Here is a 12,163-nt window from a genome sequence, read left to right as displayed (position 1 = left end):
GTAGCATAGCCATTTTGGGGTTCTGAATAATTGCCTTTTTTGTCAATTTATGAATTTGCTTGATTAATTTGAAATCAAAATGTGTTAAAGTAGTGTATCTTGTGAATATTTTTGTTCTAAAGCTGACAACTGAGGCATTTTTGGCACAAGGGGAAAGGAGTAACTGAGTTTCTGAGTCATCCTTTTGCTTAATGGATACTGTTCAATTCCTTTGCACCAACAGGCTCTGTGACTTCTCCAAGCCAGTATCCTTGGTGTCATCAGTATGTTCAATATATATTTTTAAAAAAACAGAATTAAAGAAAAATGTTCAACGTAATTCGTTTAAAATGGTCATATTTATAAAAACTAGAGAATCTCTTGAATCTTGAGATTCGTGACAACTTGTACTTTGAATATTCACCTTGTCTAGTTTTTTGCAATGTTTCTTTATTCCCTTTTCTCACTTGATCTGTCCTTAAAATGTAATTTTAATCATATTATTGGCTCAAAACGTAGATTTACTTAAAAAAGTATATATTGCCTCTATGAGCAAGTGTGGATGAATGAATGAAATGCTGATATTTTTTGGTTACTTTAATAGGCCTTCTTTTCTTTTTAAATGTTAGGACGGCAGCCAATGAAATTTAGAGAAGATGCCCTTTGTGCAACATTAGTAGAACTCAATTATGGGCTTTGTTTGATGACCAAAGAAGCAAGAGATTCAGATGGTTCCCCCTATGAAGCAGACTTGCTGTATTATTTCTTTCTTTGTATTCAGAAGGTAGTCTTTGCATTCTTTCCTTTTTTGGGGGGCTGGAGGAACATACTTTACTTACGCTCATACTTCATGTTTCTTTTAAAATGTTTTCTGTAATTGAGTGAATGGAATTTTGTTGCTGTATGAGCAAGAATTGGTCACTTTTCTGCAATGTCTGACCAACATTCATTTATTTTACAGCATATGTTTGAAAATGGAAGAATAGACAATATTTTTGCAGATCTCTACTATTCTAAATTTACTGAAAGATTACATGAAGTGCTAAAAGAATGGCATCCTAAAATAAGCCCGCTTGGTGAGTTGTAACTTATTTTTCTCCATAATTATGTTGCGGTTTATGGGGTTGTAAACAGATCATCAGAGTTTGTAACTATTAAGTAATAATGTAAATCTTTTATAATTTCAAGGTTGTCAGCTTTAAACTTGGGGTCTAATATGGATGCCTTGATGCACAATATTGGGTTTGGCATCTGTGATATTCTAGAATGAGAAATCGGTCCATCACAACTTTGGTCTCTCCTCCTGCTCCTCTGGCATCTTCTCCTCCTTTGAGCATCTCACCTTGTTCCACCCCTCTCGCAGCTCCTTTAAAATCCTCGTTCTTTACTGCCCACCCAAATTCCATCAAGATATTCTCCCCCAGCCACTGCACTGAGCAACTCCTCTTCCTCGGTGAATTCGGCCTCTGTCTGAACTCACCTTTCTCTCCTCTGCGCTCGTTGCCTTCCTGTCCTCCCTTAACCTCTCCCTCCATATAAATTCTCCTACCCATATTCACAGCCACCACCTCGATCTTGTCACCTGAAGTGGCCTCTCTATTCCCATCGTCTCAATCACAGACAAGGTAATCTCTGTTCATTTCCTCTCAAATCCCCCTTCCCCCTTCCAACCCCACTTCCTTCTGTTTACAACCCTGGAAAAATCTCTTCCTCCTCCCCCCCCCCCCCCCCCGAAGTCACTTGCAACGGCACTTTGAAACTCCCAACTGTCTAGCCTTTGGCCCATTTACCACGATACTTGTGTAGTTGTCAATCTGCTCAATCACTCCCTCACCGTCACCTTTGATGCCCTTGTCCCCAGTAGAATCGTACCCTCTCCCACCCTGGTCGTTCCCCCTGGTAAGGCTCCCACTTTCACTCCCTTAAGTCCAAGAGGCACCAACTTGAAATGTACATGATACATTGGTACAAGGATTTAGCCATTCATTGTCAGATTTCGCTAGACCATAGCAAGCACTATCAGGCCCTGCTTTCATCTGCCAAAACTGCTCACTACTCTACTCTAGGGTCATCCTGGAAGGCAAAGATAACCCCCGGCTTTTTTCTCCATCACCAACCATGTCCCCGACCCGCTTCACTCTTAATTCCAACAAGTGCAGGAGCTCATGTATTTAATCATCACTTAGTTTGAGACAATCCATTCAGCTGTCTCTGCTGTATCCCTCTCTTCTCCTTGCCCACCAAGGCAAGCATCCCCCAAGTTTCCCCCCTGCCCTAGCCTTCTGAGTTCATCTTGTCCATGAGACCCAACACCTGCTCTCTCAACCCTATTCCCACTAAATGTTGTACACCCAACATCCCTTCCTGGCCCTCATGCTAGCAGACATTGTAAACAGTTCTCTCCAAGTACTGTCCCCGTCCCTTTCAATTCTGTGACATCATGCCCCTCCTCAGAAAAACTATCGTTGACCCCTCTGTCCTTGCTAAACTACTGCCCCACCTCCAACCTCCCTTTCATCTCCAAAATCCTTGAACGTGTTGTTGCCTCCCAAATCCGTGCCCATCTTTCTGACAACTGCATGTTTGAATCTCTCCAATCAGGTTTCCACCTCTGCCACAACACTGAAACAGCCCTTATCAAAGTCACAAATGACATCCTCTGTGACCATGGTGCACTATTCCTCCTCATCCTCTCAACTTCTCTTCAGCCTTTGATACGATCGACCACATCATCCTCCTCCAATGCCTCTCCTTCATTATGCAGCTGAGTTGAACTACCTTTGCCTGGTTCCACTCTTAACTATCCAGTCTTGGCCAGAGAATCTCTCGCAATTGCTTCTCTTCCTGCCCTTGCACTGTTATCTCAAGTTCCAAGCATCTATCCTTGGTCCCTTCCTATTTCTCATCTACCTCTGCCCCTCGGCAACATTACCCAAAGCCATGACATCAGGTTCCACATTAATACTGATGACACCCAGCTCTACCTCACCACCACCTTGCTCAACCCCCTCCACTGCCTCTGTGTTGTCAGCCTGTTTGTCCAACATCCAGTCCTGGATGAGCTGCATTTTCTTCCAATTAAACATTGGGCACCAAGTCCTGCTCACCATTACTCCTGTGCTCGATGACCTACTACTGTGTTCCTGATTCGCCAACGCCTCAAATTTAAAATTGTCATCCTCGTGTTTAAATTCCTCTGCGGCCTTGCCGCTCCCTATCTCTGTAACCTCCTACAACTTCCCAACAATTATGCATTCTCAACTCTGGCCTCTTAAACGTTCCCCACTCCCTTTGCCCCACCATTGGCGGCCATGCCTTCAGCCATCTAGGCCCTAAGCTTTGGTATTCCCTTAAAACCTACCTCTTTGGATAAGCTTTTGGGTTCCCCTCCTGATATCTTCTCTTTGGTGTCAGTTCTTGTCTGATTACACTTGTTAAGTGCCTACATTAAAGGTGCTATATAAATGCAAGTTGTTGAGTTGCTGCCTTTGGGAGAGGCAGACTATGGGGACAAAACTGGAAGAGACAATTCACATTTTCATTATGTACTGGATGGTTTAGTGGATTGCAATACTGCCTTTTCTCCTCTTGCAATCTAGGTTCTGATTTATTCCAAATGAATAGGATGAAAGTATTTTACTGGCTGTAAGCTAAAACTCAAATGAATTTGGGCAGTTCCAATTGAGTTCCTGATGGGTACAGGTCTTTGGCAGAAGCTGTTTATAATTTGCCACAAATTGGCTATCTCTCTGCTTGTCCATCAAATAGAAAAATCACACTGATGTATTAGAAAGTGCTTTTTCTGAGATTGTGGATAATGCATATTGATGGGGCAATGGTTAAATGGGGGGTATTTGATGGGCTGAATGGCCTTTTCTTATTCCATGCTTTGTTAATGTACTGACCCAGTTTTAAGAGATATCGAGCTGCTGTACAGATTTGAAGTTTTGCCACAATATTAAGGACTTCTCTTATGAGCCTCATTAGTGAAGTGGCTGCACTCTGCTGACAAGCCAAGGGAATCTGATGGGACTCACCTGCTTCCTAGCATTGATGTGTTTTTGGGCTGTATTCAGATTGGTGGCAATTTGGTTTTTTTTGCTGGCAAAAAAGCGTGAAAACAACCCATCAGTGGTAAGCGGATGTAAACAGTGGGGACTTCCTTAGTTGATACAATTTGAGCACTCTGATTTGCAGCTTCACTGAGCAAATGGATTAAGATGGCTCCATGGAGGAACACTTAATTTGTGGTGGGCTCTATCTTTCTTCTTCCGCATAGAAAGGTATTGAGCCACTTGCAATTTAAAAAAACATATTCCGCTGTATTTTTCAATAAGTGGATGTCATAGTTTTCCAAGGATTCTACTTCAAAGTTTGTTGGAAGCCAACATAATTCCAAGAGAGACTGACATAACTTGATGTGTTGAACATGTCAAAATTGTAGTATATATTCATAAGACGTAAATGACATTTGGTCTCTTTATATCTGGTTTCTTATTCCTTTAACCATGAGATTTCTTTAAAAATGGCTTGATGTGATTTAATTAATAATGTATATCATTGCTTAAATGCATCATTGTTCTGTCTCTAAATCTTACGGATTTATTAGCAAACATAAAATTTTAGGTTTCTACTTCAAATTTGTTTCAGCTAATTGGAATACAATGGCAGTGTACGGTTTACTCCCCTGCATACAGAATTTGTACGTTAACAACACGTCAACTTTTTAATACATTATTGCAAATTCACATTTTCCATTGTTTTCTTTCAGCAGTGAACCACTCAAACAAGCTTTATATTTTTAAAAATTGTGCAAAATGATTAAAAAACATTATTTTTTGACAGGTTATGTAATTCCTAGTCGTATTACCGAGGAGATGCTATGGGATTGTAAGCAACTGGGAGCACACTCTCCAGCTACTCTTTTGTACACGCTGATGTATTTCAACACCAAGTATGACTTGCAATTGCATTATTATTTATCTGAAAATAATATTTTAATTTAAGGATTAATGAGGAATAATTCTATCTTAAATGTGTGCATTTGAGGGACGAGATGTACTATTTTTACAAAAAATAGCTTACTCATTATTGGATGACAATTTTTGTGTGTTGCATTTTATTTTAATACAAGATGAGAAAATAAGCAATACAATTCTAAATTTCATATTAAGTTTTTAATATGGAATAATTGTACAGACCATTTAACTGGTAGATAAATTTGAAAAGAACAAGAATTTTAGTTCAGTGAGACATATAGTGAAATGTTTTGACAGGTATTTTATGCTGAAAACAGTTGAACAACACTCCAAATTAGCTTTCTCCAAAGTATTAAAGCAGATGAAGAAGAATCCAGGCAATTCAAAGGATAAGTGCTCTAGTATACGATATCTACGATTATATGGACAACTTCAAGCTGGACAGAAAGGTAGTGTACATTTTAAAGAACTTATTTTGAATTTTTTTGTATTTATAACAAAAGATTGTGGCAAGGCAGCCCATTTATAGCAGCAAAAAAAATAGCATTGGCATTGATGCCCAATTTGCAAGTTGGGATGGGCAATAAATGCTGGCCTTGCCAGTGATGCCCACATCCCATGAACGAATTTAAAAAAAAGAGAATATTGACGTATTTTCACGTAAAGGTCCAAGTTGGTTTCCAAGCTAGTTACCAATGAGCAACTGCTTATACCTTCAGTGGCCATTGTTCATTATCTGCCTTTATTCGCAGATAAGCTTGAAGTATTTGGCTTTAAGCAGTATACATAAGTATTCATTTCTCCTTTTTTCATCACCATAGCTAGTCCCAGTCCTCTGCTGTTATAATTTGCCAGAAATAGGTATATAAGTGTTGCTAAGTTGATCTTCGACATTCAGTCACGTAGTAGCAGATATTTTGAGTGCTCGCCATGCAACTGAAGGAGTTCATTGCACAAAGCATCCTTGTGGTCTGTCGTGAATGTGACTGCCCGTGTTTAGGTGCAGCATTTGGCAACCGTATGCCTTAGACTCATGCCTACCCTGCTGGAAACTGAAATGTGACTACCTAAATTAATTTTAGCTAGCACCCTTGCAAGAGCAAGCTTTTCATCACTGGTGGAATGGATTTGGATTCAAGCCCTAGTAATGGAAGGACCACAATTGAACAGACTGTATTAGTCGATCAAGACTTGCTGTTTTGAATTTTTTTTTTGTTCACGAGAGTCGTCACTTTTTTATTTTAAAAGCTTAAGTACAATTTTTGTTGAATTGGTCATTAAAAGGCAAGTTATGAATGTGATGATTTTTCTTTTTTTTTAGTCACAGAAGATATGTATGTTGAGCAACTTGAAAATTCAGAGAATCCCTTGAGGTGTCCCATAAAACTCTATGACTTCTACCTCTTTAAATGGTGAGGCATACCAGATTCCTTTTGTGTCCAGTTTCTGGTAATTGTGATTTTCTTTTAAGTTGTACTGTTCACTGCAGTTGAAGTTACCTTGCTCATTACAGCATTATCTTAAAGGATTTATTTTCATCCATGAGTAAGCCTAGACTGACAATGGAAACTATCATGCTATGAAAATATCTTCCCATGGGAGTAAAACCAAGGAATGCACATGACACAAAATACCCACATGTACATTTAGAGCTGGTGTGTTCCATTACCTGTTTTGCTCCATGTAGAGTGTATACCACCAATGTAATGCAATGAAATTAGTAACAGTTGCATTTTTTAAGCTTCCCTTAGGTTGATTAGACCTCTCTTTTGTCAACAAGCTGGCTACTCTTCAGTCAGTCTTGCATTTTAAAAAATTCTTTTCTACCAGCTTGTTTGAAAGCTTGACGTTTTTTTACCGCTTTCTTAAGGTAATGTTTTTAGCAGTGAGAAGTTAGCCATTTAAAATCAGTTAAGTATAGAATGAGATATGGCCATTCATCCCTTTTATCATGTTGCATAATTTACTCTTTCATGGTTTTGTCCAATCTGCCATTCCCTGAGAAAAGGTTCTGTGAAGTTGCTTCCCCCCCACCCCCCCCAAAACTACAAAAGCAAATCAAGCAAGATTATTCCAAAACCAGGTGGAATCCTGTGTTGTACTCCCAGTATTCATTACTGTAATTCTTTGCCAATGCACACCTGTAAACATGCATACTTTTCTACCTTTTTAATAAACTTTTTTACATAAAACCTGAATTTTAAGCCCCTCTAGGAGTGAATGGTGTTAAGAAAAAATGTAACCTGTATAATTAATAGATGGTTGAGATGAATTAGACAAGCTACTTGGTTTTGAACCTGTATATATGATTCAGGTGCACGCACAAGTCTAAAACTGGACCTCTTCTCACATTTTTTGTTATATGTTGGTGCAACATTAATTGAGTAACTGACAGGAGAATGCAAAATTGATGATTTATCTACATGTTCTGATGGAATTAAAGCTTAACACTTCATTCTACAATGAGGTACTAAGTTGAATTTCCATGTCTCTTAGTTAGCTGTTAGCTGTTGCTTGGAAACCATAGGAATTTCCTGCTTTCATTTTTCTTTATCATCTGAATAACTCTGGCGTGTCATAATGGCATTTTCTTTTGTAGTCCACAGAGTGCTAAAGGGCGTAATGATGCCTTCTACTTGAATGCTGAACCAGTGGTTGCGCCAAATAGCCCAATCTGGTATTCAACACAGCCAGTCACTAATGAGGCAATGGAACAAATGTTGACCAGAATCCTTATGATAAGGGAGGTCCAAGAAGCCTATGTAACTACGCATATCTCTCCCTTCCAGTGAAAAATTCCCTAAGTGGGGATGGGGAGGCGGTGGGGGGCAAAACAGAACTGGCTACCCATAGCAAGTAATAGGAAGATTATTTTGTGAAAGAGAAGCATCTTTGCCTCTTCCTGCTCTCTCAGAAGATGTTCATGCACGGTGTGCATGAGGACTTGTGTATTATGAATATGGATGTCAGAATTTGTAAACCCAGTGAATTTGTGGGTGATTTGTGTTCCAGTTCTCAAAGCCTGACCAGTTCTATTGTTTCCTTAAACTATACAGAAAAATGTAACTGTCTAACTGAACAAACTGTAAATAAGAGGAAAGTTAAAAACTATTTCTTCCAGTTGGTAGTAAAGTTTGCTACTTCATCTATAAATTCTTTAACGGAGCTTTGAAATTAAATATAAATTATGTGCATTCCAATTTGTGGCAACACAGATAATTGTGATCATTGTATAACTTAACTACTTGTTTGAATCTAGACTCCAGTTCTGTCTCTACCTGTATTACAGATGCTTCCATGAACAGTCTTCTATTTAGCAGACTGACATGTTCTTTAACAGTGTTTTTTTTGTATGTAATGTACCTGGTGTACTTCTGTGCCTAATGTGGATATTCCACTACAGATTTTGAGAAGAAACTTTATAAAATATAAAAATTGCATTTGCATGAACAGAAATTAAACTAGGTTTAAAAAAAATGTTGGCTTCAGGTTTTAAACCGGATCAACTTTACCTCACAGACCTGTGATATTGTGCCTTGGTATCAGACAGGCACAGGATAATTTCATATGGACTCTAGTGTACTAGAAAGCTTTTGAATAGTTAGGTTTGGTGGTTTTTACTTTTATGGGGGACAATTATATATATTTTTTTTCACTTTAATTCGTTTTGAATCACTGATTAAAATAAAATCAATACTGTTATACTCATGTAGTGCATACCAGGGATATCATGTTACCTTTGTAATTTTTTTATACAAATCATTCACTAATTTCGTTGGTCTAGGTAGAAACAATAAATTTTGCCTATGAAAGTAAAATGCACTATTGGTTTGTTTTGAATATGAAGTTTCCTTTTGAAATCTCTAAAGGAGAACCTCCAAAATTAGTGTAAATATATGCCATCCATTAACAGTTTGAAAAGGGACAGATAACTGACTAAAATCAGTTTGGCTATAGCCCATTCAAACATATGCATTTAGAATGCATGAAGTGGAAGGAGTTAATGTGTTTTGATTAATCTCCCAAAATCATGCAGATTATGAAGTTTTTTTTCCCAGTATTTTTCCCTCCTGGTCTTGTGCCAAACAGCATTCTTGACTTGGGACGGGCAAGACTATCTGATTCCTGAAAGTGGTTTAGGGGTGCTCACTCCTTTTGTTGGCAGGACCACATGGTGCCATTGGTATTTTTGATGCGATATGTTCCCAATAAGGATTGTTTTGCTTTCTCTATTCCTATGGCTGTAAACTTAATAAGTTTAATTTTTGTTTTCTATGCTGTAGTCTCTTATGATTTGTACCATCTTGTTTATTACTTCTACTGGCCACCTGTTTTAAGATGTATGTAGAATTTTTCTTGGGCATATACTTCCAAACATCAGACCAAGACCAAATTCACAACAGTAGCTTACTTTAATCTAGCACACTTTAATGCCTTAACAATGGTGACATTTTTTAAAAAGTGGAAATTGGTCCATCATTCCTAAAATATTTAAAGTAATTTTCAAAGTACACACTGGCATAGAGGAACCTTGCCCATCGCAGCCATACTTCGAAAGTTTAGGTTACTATCTTCTGTTTCATCTGTACATTTATTGATCTGTCTTGGTCTCTTATGCTTTAAAATCCCTGATCAGAAGCATTTTAGGACCAGTTATTTTGTGTAGAGCTCTTTGGTGTAACAATGAATGGAAATACCACCTAGTCTACCATCCTCATAAATTAAGTCTGTTTAAATGCAATTTCATAATGTCATATCGTCATGAGTGCTGCACACAATGTCTGTTCACAAGCTGCCTCTTGACCAGTTGTTCAAAGCATAAAGAACAGTAATCAGGGCAAATGAGAGGTGCTGGTAAGTGTACAGTTATTTTGTTTTATAGCATGAGGAAGCTTTCCTTTTAAAGTGTTTTTGACTTGCTGCTTCACATTTTCTGTGGTAACTGAGTTTTTTGATCATAAAGGGGTATTAAACCTGTTAATATTTAATGCTGGTTTTTCAGAGGGGAAATTATGTTCAGTCCATAATAGCTAGTTAACAGTAAGTTTCGAGGCTGTAAGGCAGACTGTGAGGACTAGTTCTGAGCATCAATTGAATTCTGTTTGCTCGATTACAGTTTGACATAGAATGTCTTTTTCAGTAACTGTTTTAATTTAAAGAAGCTTCTCATATTGGGAAGACTACCAATGTGCAAAAAGTATATGGGCACATGGTTATAATAGCTTTAAGATTGCACCTAACAATGGCATTGAATGACACTGGTACTGCACTAACTTTAATGATCTTCATTCTTTGAATGGAGGTATCCGCCACTGGAATAAACTTGATTATAAAAAGGAGAGAATTACAAAGTCCATTTTTTTTTTGTAGATTCTGGAATATTACTCATCTAATTGTCCATTGTGCTGTATATAAATGGCACTTTCTCTGATGTGCCTCCTTTTTTCAACCGAAGCAAAGAGAACTCAACACAATGCACAAATAGTAAAAAATGAATGCTTGATCCTACACAATATATAATGCATCAAATTCCAATATGTAGCCTATACTAGTTAAAGGATATTAAACAAATCTTTTCCCTTCCTCTTGCACCATCATATTAGATTGGGATTTATCATTCACATATAGGATTTTATAATTTCTAAAATAGCTAGTACCTGGTGCAGAAGTTACTGTTAACTAAGCCAGTTCTGTAGACACAGTGGAGTTAGACACAAAGTGCCATTAAATAATACTATTTAGCAGCATCTATGTTAACAGAATTAATACCACTGCAAGATCAAGTATTAATTACCACAAAAATAGATGGATTCTTAAAATTAAATCATAAGTATCACTATCTCAGTTGTAGCTGTTTTGCTTAATAACAGTATAACAAAGTTACATTTGATGTCTAAGATTACATTGCATTAAATTTGCAGTCTGTATTCAATTTATTGCTGGTAGTTTTCCAGTGTTACGGTGGTCTTTATTGCATGAATGAGCATAAAATCCTATAACCTCTTCCCTTGAGTAGTAGGCTGGCTGCTGTAATGTTGGGGATGCTCTACTTCACCTCTTGGGATGCCTACAGTGAATTGCCTTCTCTTGGGTTCAGCTGCCCTGGCATATAATATTTTCTGGTAATACTGTACTTTTTTGATACACTTCAAATTTGGATTTAAACACAACCTGTTTGAAATCTAACTTTACATTCTTAAACACTCTTTCAACTATCAACAGCTTTTTCACAGTCTTCTGAACTAATTTCTTCAAAAGCTCCCTGTAACTTCTCAAAGCATCCTGACTGAGTGGTTAAAGTATTGACTTATACTAAAGTACTTATCAGAGAGGAAAATTCTATTTTAGTGACCAGACCAATTCAGCCACCTGGCTACATTCCAAGGGCTCAATCAAATAATAGGTATGTCAAATTATACTAATTTGCTTAATGAAAGCTAGTCTTCCTATACCAGTTCAAGCACCATTCCAGAACTTGAACGCATAATCTAGGCTGACACTTAAGTGTATCGTTGAGGTAGTGTTGCTTTGTCGGAGGTGCGATTCTTCTAACAAAATGTTAAATGGATGCCCTGTCTGCCTGCATGGGCATAAAAATCCATGGCATTGTTTGAAAAGTAGGGAGTTCTTCCCGAGTCCAACATCAAAAAGTAGTTATTTTATATTATAAAAAAAGTAGTCATATTTCATTTGCCTTTTGAGGGACTTTGCAGTGCACAATTCGGCTATTGCATTTGCCTACATTTCAAAAATAATTTAGTGACTGGAAAGTGCTTTGGGATGCCATCAAGGTATGAAAAGTATGTAGATTTTATTTTTCTACCTAGAAAGAAAACAATTCCTTTGAAATCAATTCTCTGTCAAGGTCTCTAAGGAGTGGTGAGGGATATAAGGAAGTGGTCGAGGATGGCTATGCAAGGAGAGGCCATGGGAGATGACCAGGTTGAGGGGATAGCAGTGACTAGGGGTAGGAGAGTTTATATGGAGGGAGATATTTAGGGATAGGAGAAGCTGAGATGGACATTGAAAGCATAGGTTCAGGAGTTGGTCAGTGTAAAGGTTGAGGGAGGAAGGAAATCTTGCAGAGAGATTTGGGTGGGGTGGGGGAGTATGCAATGAGAATTGTAAAGAAAAGCACAGAACAAGGTGAAGTGCTGAATGGAGAAGAACCAGGGTTCAGGCTTGAAAATAATTGTGGAGAGGGA

General features: G+C 38.0%; 1 protein-coding gene across 1 annotated transcript in view; it reads left to right on the top strand.

The window, feature by feature from the left end:
• Nucleotides 1-10,302, top strand: part of LOC137341627 (transcriptional regulator QRICH1-like) — a 37,736-nt gene extending 27,434 nt beyond the window's left edge. The window contains exons 4-9 of the mRNA XM_068004922.1: nt 609-763; nt 941-1,055; nt 4,825-4,933; nt 5,256-5,407; nt 6,280-6,370; nt 7,558-10,302. Of these exons, the coding sequence (XP_067861023.1) occupies nt 609-763; nt 941-1,055; nt 4,825-4,933; nt 5,256-5,407; nt 6,280-6,370; nt 7,558-7,750 (815 nt within the window). The 3' untranslated portion in view covers nt 7,751-10,302. The remainder of the gene's footprint in view (nt 1-608; nt 764-940; nt 1,056-4,824; nt 4,934-5,255; nt 5,408-6,279; nt 6,371-7,557) is intronic.
• Nucleotides 10,303-12,163: the final 1,861 nt, after the last annotated feature.

This window comes from Heptranchias perlo, chromosome 24 (assembly GCF_035084215.1).
Source record: "Heptranchias perlo isolate sHepPer1 chromosome 24, sHepPer1.hap1, whole genome shotgun sequence".
NCBI classification, from domain to species: domain Eukaryota; kingdom Metazoa; phylum Chordata; class Chondrichthyes; order Hexanchiformes; family Hexanchidae; genus Heptranchias; species Heptranchias perlo.
The sequence above is the reverse complement of the archived record's forward strand: the minus strand, read 5'-3'. Positions and strand labels throughout refer to the sequence as shown.